Source organism: Prionailurus viverrinus, chromosome D3 (genome assembly GCF_022837055.1).
Source record: "Prionailurus viverrinus isolate Anna chromosome D3, UM_Priviv_1.0, whole genome shotgun sequence".
Classification (NCBI taxonomy): domain Eukaryota; kingdom Metazoa; phylum Chordata; class Mammalia; order Carnivora; family Felidae; genus Prionailurus; species Prionailurus viverrinus.
In genome coordinates, this window is record NC_062572.1 from 51,475,623 (window position 1) to 51,491,867 (window position 16,245).

General features: G+C 39.3%; 1 protein-coding gene across 5 annotated transcripts in view; it reads right to left on the minus strand.

Annotated features, from left to right (window-relative positions):
• The window catches only part of CDH2 (cadherin 2), a 214,277-nt gene that overhangs the window by 33,980 nt on the left and 164,052 nt on the right, over nt 1-16,245 (minus strand). For all 5 annotated transcript variants that reach the window (XM_047828632.1, XM_047828633.1, XM_047828634.1 and 2 more), the window contains 6 exons: nt 10,414-10,551; nt 9,567-9,752; nt 6,876-7,129; nt 5,412-5,554; nt 1,986-2,219; nt 1,457-1,690 (listed from right to left, as the gene is read on the minus strand). In XM_047828632.1, coding sequence (XP_047684588.1) covers nt 1,457-1,690; nt 1,986-2,219; nt 5,412-5,554; nt 6,876-7,129; nt 9,567-9,752; nt 10,414-10,551 — 1,189 coding nt within the window. The remainder of the gene's footprint in view (nt 1-1,456; nt 1,691-1,985; nt 2,220-5,411; nt 5,555-6,875; nt 7,130-9,566; nt 9,753-10,413; nt 10,552-16,245) is intronic.

The window sequence follows — 16,245 nt, forward strand, 5'->3', positions numbered from 1 at the left end:
CATGATCTCATTTGCCATTGTTCCAGGGCTAAATCTAGCAAGTGGATTATTAGTACAGCAATGCAGGTTTCAAATTATAGTCAAAGTAGTCTCCACACAGGAAGTAAAAAATGCTCAGGCTTCTATGGTAATTGCTTAGAATAAAGGGACAGAATTCTAAATTACCAGAACACTTGTAAATGGAGAAAACATAAAAGAAATGGCCAACATTTTCAAGAAAGTGATTGGTGCGTAGCATGATCACACAATAAACTAAGTCCTACTGCTATTTAACAATAAAACACAGGGCCAGGCAATTTATCCTTTTAACCTGCATGCTTAGAAGGGGCTCCTAAAGGACTTTCCAGTGGTTAATTTCTTGCATTCCATTGAACCAAAGATTGCAAAGTATCTGAAAAAGGAGCAGTTCCTTAATCTAGACTTGCTCTAAAGACAGACAATTTATTGAGCTGTGTAATCATTTCTATTATCAAATGTGCTGTATGAAGTATAATCTCTCACTATTTTACGTAGCCCTTCAGAAACAAATACCTTGATCCCTGCATGACTGGAGTTAGCTGCTGACTGCGCTTTATACAAAGGAAAGCTAAGGAGAGCAATATACTTATTTTCCTAAATCATCAACTCGGTGTCATAAATTCATACTCAAATCATGAGTGCTCAAACTTAGCTAAGATGGTTTAACATTTTCCTATGAAAAGAGTTTGCTACAGCTTGCCAAGCCACCAGTGCCAGAAAACGGCAACGGGGCATGAGAGGGGTGCACTGGCTGGGTTTGCTGCAAACCTGTAAGTGCTTGAAACAGTGCTCAGGGTTTTTCTCCCTCGGAAGTGGACCTGACTGCCCCATATACAATTTGGCAAGAAAGTGCTCATAGGTTGAAGAGAGTGGTTTAGATTGTTTTGAAAGGTAAACAGCAAAAAGTTACTTTGCAAAACATCTAGGGTGGGAAAAGAATTTAAAACCCAAGAGACAGGGGCACCTGAGTGGCTCAGTCAGTTAGGCAGCCGACTCTTTGATTTCCGCTCAGCTCATGATCTCAAAGTTCGGGGGTTCGAGTTTTGCATCGGACTGTGAGCGCAGAGCCCGCTTGGGAGTCTCTCTCTCCGTCTTTTCGCTGCCCTTCTCCTGCTCTCTCCCTTTTTCTCTCTCTCAAAATAAATAAAAAACATTAAAAAAAAAATCCTGGGGCGCCTGGGTGGCTCAGTCAGTTGAGCATCTGACTTCGGCTCAGGTCATGATCTCACGGTTCATGGGTTCGAGCCCCGCATCGGGCTCTGTGCTGAACCCTTGTTCAGAGCCTGGAGCTTGCTTCAGATTCTGTGTCTCCTCCTCTCTCTGCCCCTCTCCCGCTCGTGCTCTGTCTCACTCCGTCTCTCAAAAATAAATGTAAAAAAAAAAAAACAAATTAAAAACAATAATAAAATAAAATCCAAGAGACAATACAACTACTTACTGAGCAGGATGATGATGCAAAGGAGGATGGCGATAATGGCTCCTGTGCCAAGCCCTGCACCCACAATTCTGTCCACATCGGTGCAGTCCCCATTGGAGTCACACTGGCAGACCTTCACGCGAAGGATGGATATATTTGACTTGGGAGGATTACCCGAATCTGTGATTATGATTGGAACTTCATATATCCCAGCTTCCAGAAATTTTATCTTCAAATTAAGTTGAGCAAAATCACCTACACGAAAAAAGGAAAAAAAAAAAAGTTGGTAGTTAATACATAATACGATAAAAATACGCAGAATATTCGAGAACTGCATGTACTACGTAACAGCATATAGTGAGCAATACAACTATGCTGCATTATGAAGGTTTTTTTAAAGCTGTGGAAGCTTTTAATATCTTATTTAACTTTAAGTAGCTTTTAAAATATATTTAATGAGAAGATTATAAGGCACCTAAAATTAACTTTTCATATCAGGCTTCAAAACCTCTCAACTGCACATATAGTCAAATAATTAACCTGTTCTTACCATTAAGCCGAGTGATGGTCCAATTTCTCTTAATAGTCACTGGAGACAAAGGAAGATCAAAAGCAAATGGTCCAGCATTTGGATCGATGTCATAATCAAGTGCTGTGATGTTAATTGAATTGGGGTCTGGAGTTTCGCAAGTCTCTGCCTCTTGAGGTAACACTTGAGGGGCATTGTCATTAATATCAAGTAAATAGATCTGCAGGGTTCCCGTTCCGCTCATAGGGGGGATTCCTTAAAAGGAGAAAAATCACAAACCAATACTGAGCAATTCTTTCCCACGAGTCTCCATTACGGTGGAATCCTCCAAGTTTCTAGCCTGCTTGCCCTTACTGTTGTATAACCTTGGAAAAATCTAGTAGCCACAGCCTCTGGCACACTGTTTTTCCAACAAGGCCACTTCTTGCTTCCTTCCTAGCATGACCCGGAGCTGCCACTGTTGGGGTGCAGGACTGAGCCCTGTGACAATGCATGGCACCCCTGCAGAGTGTGCTTCTACACCTGCCCTGCTGTCGCTGTCCATTACTCTGGGCCTTTTGTCTACCACGCTCCTCTAGGCACTGTGGGGAACACAAGAGAAGCAGAACATGGGGCTCATGATCTTTTGGACCCTACTCTTGATGGAGGACTAAGACATACGCATGAAAGAGCATGAGATTTCCTTTAAAGCTTCAACACAGCCATGAAATATTTAATCTACAGGAAACACAGACCCATAGACCTCATCTTGGGAAGAAATGCCATGGAGAAGAGACATGGTACTTATTGATCAACCAACTACCTGCCTGACCAAGTGTTAGGCTGTTCTATATACATTATTTCATTGTAATCCTATGAAGTACATTTGAACGGATTGGGAACCCAAGACTGTGTCAACTGCTCATGGTCACACACTCCTGTAAGGGCTGCGGTTGCTACTAAAGATGGGTCTGCCTGACCCTAAACCCACCCTAAAGATTTCTCTACTACGTTTTGTGATAATTTAGCCTCTGTGAGATTATACGTATTTATGATGTTATATTATTATATATAGTGACATAATTATTGTTTTTAGTGTAATTACATAATAGACATTAAATATAGTAAAATAGAAATATAAAAAAATGTTAAGATTATAATTCAGACACCCAGAGGTTTAAGTGACCCAGCCAAGAACATGCAATTAGGAAGGTGCACACATACATGCTGAGGAAGAGGCAAGGAAAAATCTCTATGGACCTGTCTGAGGCTATAGATGGTGCTGAAAGCAGGGAGAACAGAGGTGGGGGGACACGGGGGCTGTGGACAATATTCTAATAATGACCATAGCACCAGGAGCTCTGGGATACTCCACGGTTTGGAGACCTTTCACACTCATTATCACGTGTAATATTGTTTGACTCTCATAACAACTTTATAGAATAGGCAAGACGCAAAAACAACTTCTCAGTAATGAAACCAAGGCACAGAGAGTATAAAACCTTGCCCAGTCATTAAGGAGTGGACCTGGGACTCCACATCCAGCCTTGATTTAGAGTCAAGTGCATTTGCAAAGCATCAGAACTACACAGAGATGCAACCAACTACTTCTCTAGCATCCCAAACACCCTTTCAATTAGAAAAAACCCACCTTGGTGAATGACAAATCTTGTTGTAACTCACAACTAACATTCATACATATAATTTTATAGCCCTTTAAATCTCAACATAATAGTTGAAGATATATTGCTTTAAGTTCCCTCATGGAGGGAAGCTACCCCTTACGTGCAGTGAGACCATAAAACAGACACTAAGGCCGAGCTCTGATGTGCAGTGGCAAAAGCTGTCCCTACTACGTTTCAACTCCAAATATGTGAACAGTAGGTCTGATATTAGAAACGATAAGAAATATTGCTTTGAGCTTGTCACCATGTGGATTTATGATAGATACCAACCTCATTGAATCTTATTATGTAAGATCCAGAATGGTCCATCAAAACTGTTCTTATCAGAAGTGTTGATGGGTAACATTTTTCAAACTGTGCTTCTTGACCACCAAATTGAAGACTTCTAGTTTTATGAGATGCTCGCATTCACAGTATAGCACACATATTTTAAATGATTTTAAAATATGGTTATGATTCAGTTTTAAAACTATTAACATGTAAGGGAAATATTTACTTGAGTTTTTATGTCAGGCAGTTTTATTTTTTATTATTATTATCTTTTACGAATATAATTTATTGTCAGATTGGCTTACATACAACATCCAGTGCTCATCCCAACAAGGTCAGGGCACTGTTTTAAAGACTTTACGGGTACAAGCCACTTTATATTCTTCCATACATTAGTAGTAGTTAGATGCTGCTACCATTATCCCTATTTAAGAGAAAAAGGAGGGATACCTGGGTGGTTCAATTGGTTAGGCATCTGACTCTTGATTTCGGCTCAGGTCATGATCTCACAGTTTGTGGGATCAAGCCCTACATTGGGCTCTGTGCTAACAGCTGGGATTCTCTCTTTGCCTCTCTTGATGCCCCTCCCCTGCATAGAGCGCATGTGCTCTCTCTCAATAAATAAATAAATAAATAAACTTAAAAAATAAAAAAAAAAGAGAAAAAAGAAATTGAATATATTTAAAATCTTATTGCTAATCCCAAAGTTAGAAAGTGGTAGACCTGGAGTCTGGATTCAGGTAGCCAGGCAGACTTTCAGAGCTTGCACTCTTAAACACATGTCATATTGAGAGCTAACAAAGCAAAACAAATCCATCACCAGGTTTATGTAAGTCATTTTTGTCTTATATAACTAAAAAAATAAGGAAGAAGAAGACGAAGACGAAGAAGAAGAAGAAGAAGAAGAAGAAGAAGAAGAAGGTAGCTATCTATTAATTTCAATCATTTAGAATCCAGCAGAAACCCAGGAAGGGGGAAAAAAAAGGTGCTAGACTATATGTTCCAAAATGAACACACAAAAACGTGTTGTACTCACTTATTTCAATTTGTGCATGAAATTAAGAGCTTCCTATGCCAAGGCAGACGAGAGGCAGAGAATTACAAAGAGACAAAAAGGCTAGAGACAGGCCAACTGATGTGGGCAAATAGACTGACCATAAGAAGTGTAAAAAGATCACCTCAAAAAAAAAAAAAACAATGCCATGGAGGCATTGAGGCTACCCTCAACTTGTAGCAACGAGGCATCACTGTATAGCAGGGCAGAAGAAATACAAACGTTTGTCATCACAGTACTAGGCACTATGCAAGACATATCGATGTTGGGAACATTCATTACAGAAGACAGGGAATATGTGAGAAAACCCAGCGGAAACGGAAAATAGAAGTAGGGGCCTTAGCTTAAAAAAGGTCAGTTTTCTAGACATAGAAAAGCTCGTTTCCTGATGATGCATTCATGATGAGGCACTATTTAACAACATACAGGGTAATACAATGACCATGTTTAATTACGTACCATTGTCAGAAGCAAGGAAAGTGGCATTATATATATTATTTTTCACATTTGGTGATTCTCTGTCCAAAACAGCAATTGTTGTTATTTGCCCATTCACAGGATCTATTTTTAGCCAATTGGCAGGATCAGATAATTTTGTGTATCTACAAAAGGAAAGCTTTAGTAAGTAAATATTTTAATATACGTAAGAAATAAAGCCTACTTTACAGGTTTAATTCCAAATGTCGACCAGCCCATTAACTTGTGTTTTTGTAGATATTGGTTGAAAATACAGCTTTAGCATGGAAAAGTATTTCTGTTGCAGTGGTTAAACTGTTGTCTCTTGTCTAGTTTAATGGATAACAATGATCCCAATAAAATAGTTCAACTATACCTTCTAATTAAACAGCAGCCCTAAAGTATAGGACTTAAGAGACATTATAAATAGAAGTTGAATTTTCTATCATGGAACACACCCAAAACACCAACTCATCATGGTGTTGATGAGGTTATAGTGGGGACACCCCTACATTCCTATCCCCATCATGACCTTCCCCACGGGGCCAAACTGTAGTCAGAACTACACTCTTCAGAAAAGTCCCACCATCTGAGTCTATATAAAGTAGATTTATATGTGTCAGTAGGTTTATCAACTTAAACTCCTTTTTTATTCTGGGTGGAGAGTAAGATTTTCAAGCTCAGATAACCAATATCCAGATTGGAAAAAATACCCTGCGTGTTGAAAGGTAAAAAGTTGTAGGAGTTCAATACACCTATTATTAATTAGCTATTTCTCTATCTCGATGTCAACGTATAGAGAAATGTGGAAGATATGCAATTATCTGTTAGCAGCAGTTCTGAAAGAAGTTAAATAAAATATGAGCTAATTTAAAAAATTATCATCACCAGCAATGGATAATAGTCATGTGGGCTGTGCTCTGCCAACGACCTACTCCCTCATCAGGAAGGATAAATTAGATTGTGCTGAGGTTGGAAATCTTTACAGATATGTTTTATAAGTCCTATAACTACCGTACAGGTAAGAGGCAAAAATAATTAGCTCTTATATCTTGTTTTTGGCATGGGTTTTCTTTTTTTTCTGACGTGTGCGGAAGGGATAAATGTTACAGCTTCTGAGAGTCCCCTGTTTACTCACAGTGAAAACTTTTTGCAGTATTTGGTATAATAGCACAGGCTAAATGATTATGAAATATACAAAGATAAAAGGGGGTGGACAAAAAAAAGAGGCAGAGAACATTTTTTTCTCCAAATAATTACACGAGTAGATCTATTCTTCTATTTCCTATCTAATATACTCATTGATCTATTTACTGAGAGGAAGCTTCATCAAGGAATTAAAAAAATTTTTGTAATAAGTAGTTTGGGTTCCAGTTCAAATATTTTATTCAAATGGTAAGTAAACTTTGTGCACAGCATACAACATAAAGTAAATTTTTAAGAATGCCACAAATAGCATTTTGATACCTAATATTTTGCTGCATATATCGATCAGGATCCTGAGCAGTAAATGTTGTTAACATGGTACCAGCATGAAGGCCTTCTTCTTGGCGAATGATCTTGGGATTTGGGGCAAAATAAGGGTTTTCATTCACATCAATAACTGTGACAGACACGGTTGCAGTTGACTGAGGTGGGTGCTGAATACCCTTGGCTAATGGCACTTGATTTTCAGCAGCAACAGTAAGGACAAACATCCTATTTGTTTCAAAGTCAATTGGCTGGGGAAAAAAAAAGGAAACCATATTTTTGCAGGAAATAAGAATATTTGCATTCTGCAGTTTATTCTTCTTTAAGACTCCATTTCTAAAACATTAATTTTTCATTCACAACGCCATAGGTTCCTCTCAAATTTCTGGAAAACACGCATTAGCATGGTCAATGATTAAAATATTTATCACGATTGAGCCTGTTTATATAAGATATTTATAAATCTTGGGTACTTCAAAGATTTATGTTCACAAAATAATGCATATTACTACTGCACTGATTGCATTTATTCAACTACATCTAAAAACTTGATTATTCTTAACAGCAGCACTGTGAATCAAAAATACTAAATAGTCTGAGGTCAAGTGAGAACCCAATGGTCTAGATTATATTCTCAAACATTAGTATCAAGGCCATGCCTCATCCAAGAAAGCTTTTATATCTGGGATGAAGTACGAAGAACCAAAACCAAAATCAGAAACTATTAAAATCCTATTTTTTCATAAAGCAAAAACTTAATTCTATTTAAATGTATCATTCATAATTTGAAACATTTTAAAGTACAGACATGTACACACACACTTATGAAAAATAATAGTGTTTGTACGTGGAAGGGCTTTTTTCTTGTTTTTGTTTTTTCCTTACTTAGCAAACTAAAACTCTGGCTGTCTCTCAAAAGAATTTTAGGTGTTCTACTGGTCTGTAAAAATCTCAGCTCTAAGAACAACACTCTAGATGAAGGTAATGCACAAATAACCCATAACGTAAACATTAAGTTCCAAAGTTCCATTGAATCCTACTGTCAATAGAAGAGTTACCAGGAGTCAAGTGATCAGACTGGACTTTCATTTCACTCCTGACTTCCCTCGATCATCTTCTAGTGGAGGTGCAGATTAAGTATTACCGTGTCATAAGAATTTGAAAAATGAGCTTAGAGAGCTCTCATGCCGTCATAGATGGTCTAAGAAGGATTAAGAGCTGAAGCTAATGAGAAAGCCACGTTATTAGCACAAACGGCACCATTTCCTACCCTAGACCACTCCCTCAAACCTTCAAACGCATAGTTTGTTTTTCTAGCACGCTAAAATCACCAATTCAACTTCCCATTGTCAATTATTTTAAACACGACAGTGGAAAAGCCAGAAAGTAAGACAGAATTCTTTCGAGTGGTTTCATTTGCTGCATGAGAAATCCATGACCTAACATTTTCATGCAGAGTTCTGTCCTTCAATGCATATTAAAGTGTATTTATCCCTCAGAATGGTATGACTTAGGTACTATTATCTTCCCTGCTTTCTGTATGAAGAACCTGAGGCTTAGCAAGGTTCAACAACTTGCCATGCTCACACCACTACCAAAAGCAGACCTGGGATTCGAACACATGGCCCAGCTCTGGGGTGTTCAGAGAAATTTCCAATGCCCCCCTCCTGGGGGGAAACTCCCCTTCTACTCACTCATAAATTCTAGGCAACTGACACCTTGGTGCACCTACACAAGGCCCACATCTGGGTTCACTTAACAGAGTTGGGATGAGAGACAAGGGAACAGATCTCTTCACTGGGGGCTTGAAGGAAGAGATGTTCACTTTAAAGGCCTTTTATATTACAGCTATGCATTACACTTGCAGTCAACAGCCCCTTCCTTCCAGCACTCAGGGTGTTTTGTTTGTGACAATTAAAGATCAGAAGAACTAATTTCTTTAAGTCTTGAATATAGCATTTAAAAACAGCAGTGCAAATTCACAACGTTTTTGCAATGTAGGCTCTCTTTCTGCCTACACAACCCATTTTAATTTTGTGATATTTTCTGGTTTGTTCTCTGAGCCAGTGCTCCAAGGGGAACTTGAGAATAATAGGCATGGGGCCTCTTTCCTAATAGCTATCGACTGGTGATCAATTAATACTTGAGGATGTGCTACATCACTAACATATCTAAGCGCACTCCGTTAACACTGTGGAGGGCAGTCCCGTCTTCAGAATGTTAAAACTGGCCCCAAATGATTTAAACGCAATCATATTCTAGAGACAATGTGAGAACAGTTATGTTGGTCTCAACCTAGCCTCAACAGAAACCACAAAATAAATGTGGGGTGTTTGAGTGGCTCAGTCAGTTAAGTGTCCAACTCTTGATTTCAGCTCAGGTCACGATCTCACAGTTCATGAGTTCGAGCCCCACGTCGGACTCTGTGCTGACAGCTCAGAGCCTGGAGCCTGATTTGGATTCTGTGTCTTCCCCTCTTTCTGTCCCTCCTCTGCTCATTCTCTGTCTCTCCTTCTCTCTCAAAGATAAATAAATATTAAAAATTAAAAAAAAATAACAAATGTGATTCCTCAAAATATGTTAATTCTAGGTTTGAAGATGTTTGAAAGAAGAAAAAAAAAACAACCCTAAGAGTAAATAATAAACTATGGACCTGTCAGAGAGATCAGTGACCCAAGTGGCACTTACTTTGGCGACAGTGACTAAGCCGTCATTGCTGTTCGGGTCTGTCTGAATGGCAAATCGCCCTGTGGGATCCCCGCCGCTGATTCTGTACATGGCATTCCAGGCCGGCGTATGGGGCTGATCCTTATCAGTCACAGTTAGATTAGCTACTATGACATCTACCCTGTTTTCAGGGACCTCGCCATAGAACTACAAGAAAAACAAACCTCAGTTAGACGAGCGATGCGCACCGGTGAAGGACAGCGTGTCTTGATGACCCTGCTGCCCTGATTTTACTGCCCCATTAAATCTTTATTACCCACAGGCAACGAGGAAATCAGTAATGCAGGTAATCACAGCATTTATGTTTGACTTTAAAAATACTATAACTTTTCTCAGCAGACAAAATTTCTTCCAAATCATGTTATAGTTTCATTAATATTAAAATTAGTGTCCATTTGTGAGTCCCTGGGTGATTCATGTAGGGTTGGAGAAAAGGATTTGTCTGAGGGAAATCATTTTACTCAAGAGATAGTATCTGTATGCTGCCAAAGTTGTATAAATCAGTCAGGTAACAAATACCTCAAAGTATTTGTAAATATTTTGTTATTACAGCACGAAGTATTTTTAGGCCATTTCTTCTGGGTAGCATGTTTCAACAACTTCATCAGTGGATTTGGAGACTAGGAGGGAACAAATCACTCAGGTGCCTCATTTAAAAGCCCTGGTGACAGAAAACGTCTGAGCGAGTGGTCAATTTATAATTAGGTTGAGCAAGTCACACCTCTATTTAACGCATTTATAATTCACGACAAAACTTTTCAGTAATGGACCACAGACCTAAGTTCTGTGAATGACAGTCTGTACTTACTGTCATAGCAGTAAACTCTGGAGGATTGTCATTGACATCTGTCACCGTGATGACAGCCGTAGCTGTGTTTGAAAGGCCATATGTGGGATTGCCTTCCATGTCTGTAGCTTGAATTATTAACGTATACTGTTGCACTTTCTAAAAAGACAAAAAGATAACACCTTAAATGAAACTAATTCCTCAAGAAGACATAGCAGTTGTTTTGTAAATGGCTCTTTATTACACACACGGAAAGCACAGCATCATTCATTCTGATTAGCATTACTTGAAATTTCCCATAGCGTTGACTTTAACTTGAGAAGCACAGGTCTGGTTCTTGTCTAGAAAGATGTGACTGTATATTTTCACCTCTATTTGTGGAAAAGATAAAAGATGCATTGCAGATGTGTGAATTCACAGAGAAGCTGAAACTTCCACTTGGTCTCAACCTTCCCCTCTTCCGAACTTTACAACATTGTGATCAAGTGTTCCAGTCATTTGGTTTGTTTACCTTCTCATTTGTTAGTTTCTACCCAGTTTAGGATAATGAAAAATCTTGAAAGTGTGTAAGTATATATATATATATATATATATACACATACATACATATATACACCCCCACACGCACACACGTATATATGTATATTTTATTTTACAGGGTATACATATGCTTTCTTTTAATATATTCTCATATATGTTCTCTCTATTTTAAAAGGGTTGATAGAATATTTTGTCCTACTCCCCATTAGCACATACTGTTCACAACTATATAGAAGAGATATATTCTTAAATGAAGCTAAAACCTAATTAAAGGGTTTATGTTTATGTCCTTAGTCATAACTACAAAACACAGTGGTACTTAATAGTTGCATACTCAACAGATTGCCATTTCCACCTAATACTCATTGTGCCCACATACCTATGATGGTATGCACATACATCTGCACGTACATGATTATTACCAAATAAATATCACTGCTTTCAAGTTCCTAATTGAACCTCTAAATGGGGAGCCAAATTAAGCTGCACTGTATCTAAGAGAATATCTTGAGACTGAGAAGTCTATAGCACTAGCTGACAAATATACTTTATATTAGGACAACCTAACCAAAATGATTTACTAAAGTCATTTGAAATCTCTGTGGAAATTAACACAGATAAAAAATATAGGTCGTTTCATACATGTTAAAACACTCTGAACAACAAAACTCACTTCTTCATACAAAAATAAACTGTCACTGCAAAGTACAGTTTTCCCTGATTCTAAATATAGCTAACATTATGAATGGCCATTCTTAAAGGATTTCTGGAGCTTGGCTAGAACAGACACAAATTGTAGCTTGTGATTTAGTTGTTAGTGGGAAGCACAAGGAAGAAGTGAGTAGGAGAAAAAGCCAAAGCCCACATATTCGATTTTTAAGTCTCTGTCCACCCAAATGCCAGATTCTAGCAGTTAATTATTTATTTGTCTTCCTAAAAAAGAAAATACCATACTTATTAAAATAAAAAACAAAAAACAGAGGCATAGTGATATTTGAACCATTTAAATTTTTCTTAACCCATAACACCTCACCATAATGTTTATGTAGGCTAAAATATTTCTCAATGATTTCCTTTCCCAATCAAGTGTCATTTCAGCTTAATCCTCTCATGGTTAGTGAGAGAATTTTGTAGGGCACTCAGTTCAGCTTCCCAGCTGAAAATCATGAAAATAAAAATTTGTTATGACTTTGAAATGCCATTTCTGTTAACTGCTATTTGCAGAAGCAGATGAGCATTAAAAAAAAATTTTTTTTTTTGATTTTGGTTTTGGTTAAAGAAGATAAAAATCTCACACAGATACTGTATGGAAATACAACTCTTTGTAATGTCTACTCTTTAAATTAGAATGTCTACTTTAAAATTATATAAGCATAATATATACAATTTTTCACTGAGCTGAAATATTGGGATCAGTAGCTAAAACATGAAATTTCCTACTGCTTCAAGTTCGTTTTAGAATCCTTAAGTTACAAAAGACCATTGTTGTTTCTAAAATACAATGTTTCTCCAAATAAAAAAATTCCAACTTGGTAAATAATAGAATCTCCACTTTCATATGCTCGGTTGGTAAAATGTTCTTACATTTAGTTAGGAAGACATGACAGCCTGTTTTAGACAACCAAACTATTTAGGGCTTCTTGACTAATTTAGTCCCTGGGCATCTGGTTCGGAATGACTGACATTTAGGTTTCAGAAGGATTTGACTTCCCATCCTTAATCCCACATCTGATTGAGGGGATTTTGCTTAAAAATGTTTCCTTACTTCCTGTTTCTAGATGGGTAAAATCTCAACTCACCTGCTCGCTATCTATCCATCCTTCTCTCCCTGTGACTCACCTATCTTACCAAAGCTTTATATCACTTTTTTATCCACTTACCCTACACCTTGAGCTGTTGGTATTTACTTTCAGGTGCCTATTGTGACACTACACCACTGCATCTGGCATTCCCCTCAGGCTAGAATTGTAGTTCTCAACTGAGGTAATTTTGTCCACCCCCCCACCCCCCCCGCAAGGGGACATCTGGCCATTCCTGGGACATTTTTGGTTGCCACAGTTGGGAAGTGCTACTGACATCTAATGGATAGAGGCCAGGGAGGCTGCTGAACACCCTATGATACACAGGATAGGCCCCGCAGAAAAGATTTATCTGATCCAAAATATCATGGGTGCCAACATTGAGAAACTCTGGGCTTGAATACCTTTCCCTTCGCCCTGAACCTGGAAAACACGAAGTAGAAAAGCCACCTTAGATGACTTCTGAAAGTCCTGGAGGCAGAGCTGTTGGCTGGTCCGGGACACACCTCTAGCACTGTTTCCAGAATTATATGGCTGCTATTGGTCCGTATGTCTGTCTTCCTGGCTGTGGACACACATACACGCCCCTCCTCAAGGGCCCTGCTTTGTCAAAGTTTGTGTCACTGGTATACAGTCTAATGCCTGACACAGAGCAAGCAAGCGATAAATGCTTTTGACTTGGTGGTCAGATGAGTGAATGAATGAGAAACCCTCGACCTTGTATCACATTATAAAAATCATTCCAGGTTTGCAGAAAAACATCTTGTTTACATGGTAGCTATTATATTTTTTTCATTGAATCATATACTGGGAGTATAAACTAGCTCAGTTTCCCAAACTACAGTGATTCATACACCATCTTTCCAAGGCTGCCATATCCTCATATTTCTATATCATGAGTCACTTAACATTTATCTTGACATTCACTCCCTTTTAAAAAACTTAATTTATTATAAAAGTACTGTAAATGGAAAGCCAGCATCACCTGCCATAAATATAACTGTAAAAATAAACACAACAGGATCCTTGCACTCTGGCAGTCTCTACTCGATGGAGGAACATCTAAAGACTGTGGTCTCTAGTCTTCTCTAGAGGCTTCCCTACATTATCAACTGAAATCATTATACCTGTGCACTTTTGAAACACTGAGCTGGAGAGATAGAAGTGAATGAGGAAGTGAGAGCATTCAGTCATTCAATCTGGCAGACATTTCATGAAGGTCTACTGGACGCCCGGTGATGTATTTCCTTGGAAGAGATAATGAACAAACCCAGAGATGGCCTTGATATCATTAGGTGATGGAGGCAGATACTAATGGTTCATGGGAGCAGATGTACAAAGCAACTGTAGTAAGAGTACGAAGAAGTGAAGCAAGGGCATCCAGACCAGTCCAGTCCTCAAAGTCTGGAGGGAGGAGTGAATACAAGAGACATTTTGGAGGTAAAATGAGAGGAACCTGAGAACTGAACCTATCAGTGGCTGGATGGAGGGCATGGGAAGGCAAGTAGACCGTGACTTGGGGAGACTGGGGACGTGGCCCTGCTCCCATGAAATAGGACCTTGATCAAGAATCGCAGGTTGAAGGAAATGATAGCTTGCTTTGGATGCACTGGGTTAGGGTATGGACTGTTAAGTAATAATGTCATGAGAACTTAGAGGAGAAGTACAGGTTTGTGGCCCTGTTCAACTTCTTAAAGGCTAAGCCCCAGTTCCTTCATCTGTGAAATGGGGCTGATGGCACCATCTGCCTGGTGTGTCTGGAGTATAAAAATTTTGTTTTGAATGTTTATTGTATGCTGACATTGTTCTGAGGGCTTTGATGAGAAAAAAATAACATTTATTGAGATTGAGTATTAATTATGTATCAGGCACACCGCTAAGCACTATGCATTATCTTATTCAGTCCTCACAGTAATCCCATAAGGCAGGTGGATTTTTTTTTAAGCCTCATTTTCCAGATAAGGAAACCAAGGCTTAGGGAGGCGAGGAAGTTTGCCCACTGACACCCAGCCATAAGTAGCAGAGACAAGATTTGAACCCAGGTCTCTCGGGAGTCCAGAGTCTGTACCATTAATTGCTCCACTGTATTAGGACCTTCCAAGAAAATGCGAATATGTGCATGACATGGGTGCATCCAGGTAGTGTAGGCAGACAGAAAGCCATACTTCAAGATGAGGAAGAAGTGGGAGCTGAGCATGAATGTGGACTGTCCTTTCGAGGAGTATGGTGCTGAAACGAAGAAGAAAATCTTGGAACGTGAAGGTTCCTTCGGGGTTCCTGTTCAGGGTAAAGAGGAACACATCAGCCTCACAAAATATTGGGAGCAAGAAGGCAGATGTATTGTCTATGTAACATAGTCTTTGCATATCTCAGGGAAGGCAGAGACTACGATGGGTGACCAGGGAGAGGTTGTGGACTGACTCTCAAAGAGTGAGGATTGCCCTGCTATGCAAAGATGGGAAAGGAAATCTGCAGGCAGAGGAACAACGGGAACAGAAGAACACAGAGCTTCAGATTTGTACAAGGAATTGCATGTGGCTGTATGAATGCCGGGGCATCTTTGCTCCTCAGCAGAAAGCAAGGAATCCCAGGAGGTTAGACCCAAAGAAGGCTTTGAGACCAATGTCACGGAGTGTTTGGATTGCCACGTTAAAGGGCTCTGATGTCATCCTATGGGTGATGGAGCGCCATTTTACCCCAGGGGTCACACAGCATGTTTATAAAGACACTTGTGGGGTTTGTAGAAAGGAACCTGTAGAGAAGGGAAGACCAAGACAGTGGGACACAGGAGAACATGTTGCTGACAGCACGAGTGAAAACAGGAAGGCTTGGAAAACAAGAAGTAGAATTCTTTCTTTGCCATGAGAAAAGGATGAGGAGGAGCAAAAGTGATAGCGCCCACCCAGTAGACGCGGAGGCTGGATTTACGATGGCAACAGGGGAAAACAATAGCTAATATGAATTGGGCACAGTGCTGCATGCTTTATACCTCGTGTTACATAACCCGTACAGCCATCCCATAAGGGAGGTCATAGTATTGGGCCCGTTCACAGATCTGGGGACTGAGGTTTCAGCTTAATACACTGAAGGTCAAATAGCCCACAACGGGCAGTGCCAGGATTTACACCTCCTGAAGCAGAGTGTGAGTCATCAGTAGTCCTACCCGAGAAGGGCACGAGATGGGCCATAAAGAGAAAGGAGTGGAGAAAAGAAAATGCCAGGAATAGGCGCCACCGAGTGATGCAAAAAGAAGTCAGGTGGAGGTAAAACACTGAAGCCTGGCAGATGTGGTAGGTACCGCTTTAGGCCTGGAAAACCTGAAGAATGGATATTTTTCTAAACCCACAGATTAAAGTAAAATAAAAAACTGAATCTCAGTAAGCATTTCAATGATTAGGAGTTCAATCGCTTGTAGGTGTCATATATCCTGGGAGAATGACAACTGAAATTACTTTTGACAGAAAGAAAACTGTGAATTCTAATAGAAATAAAAGAATCTCAGGCCTGCACGAGG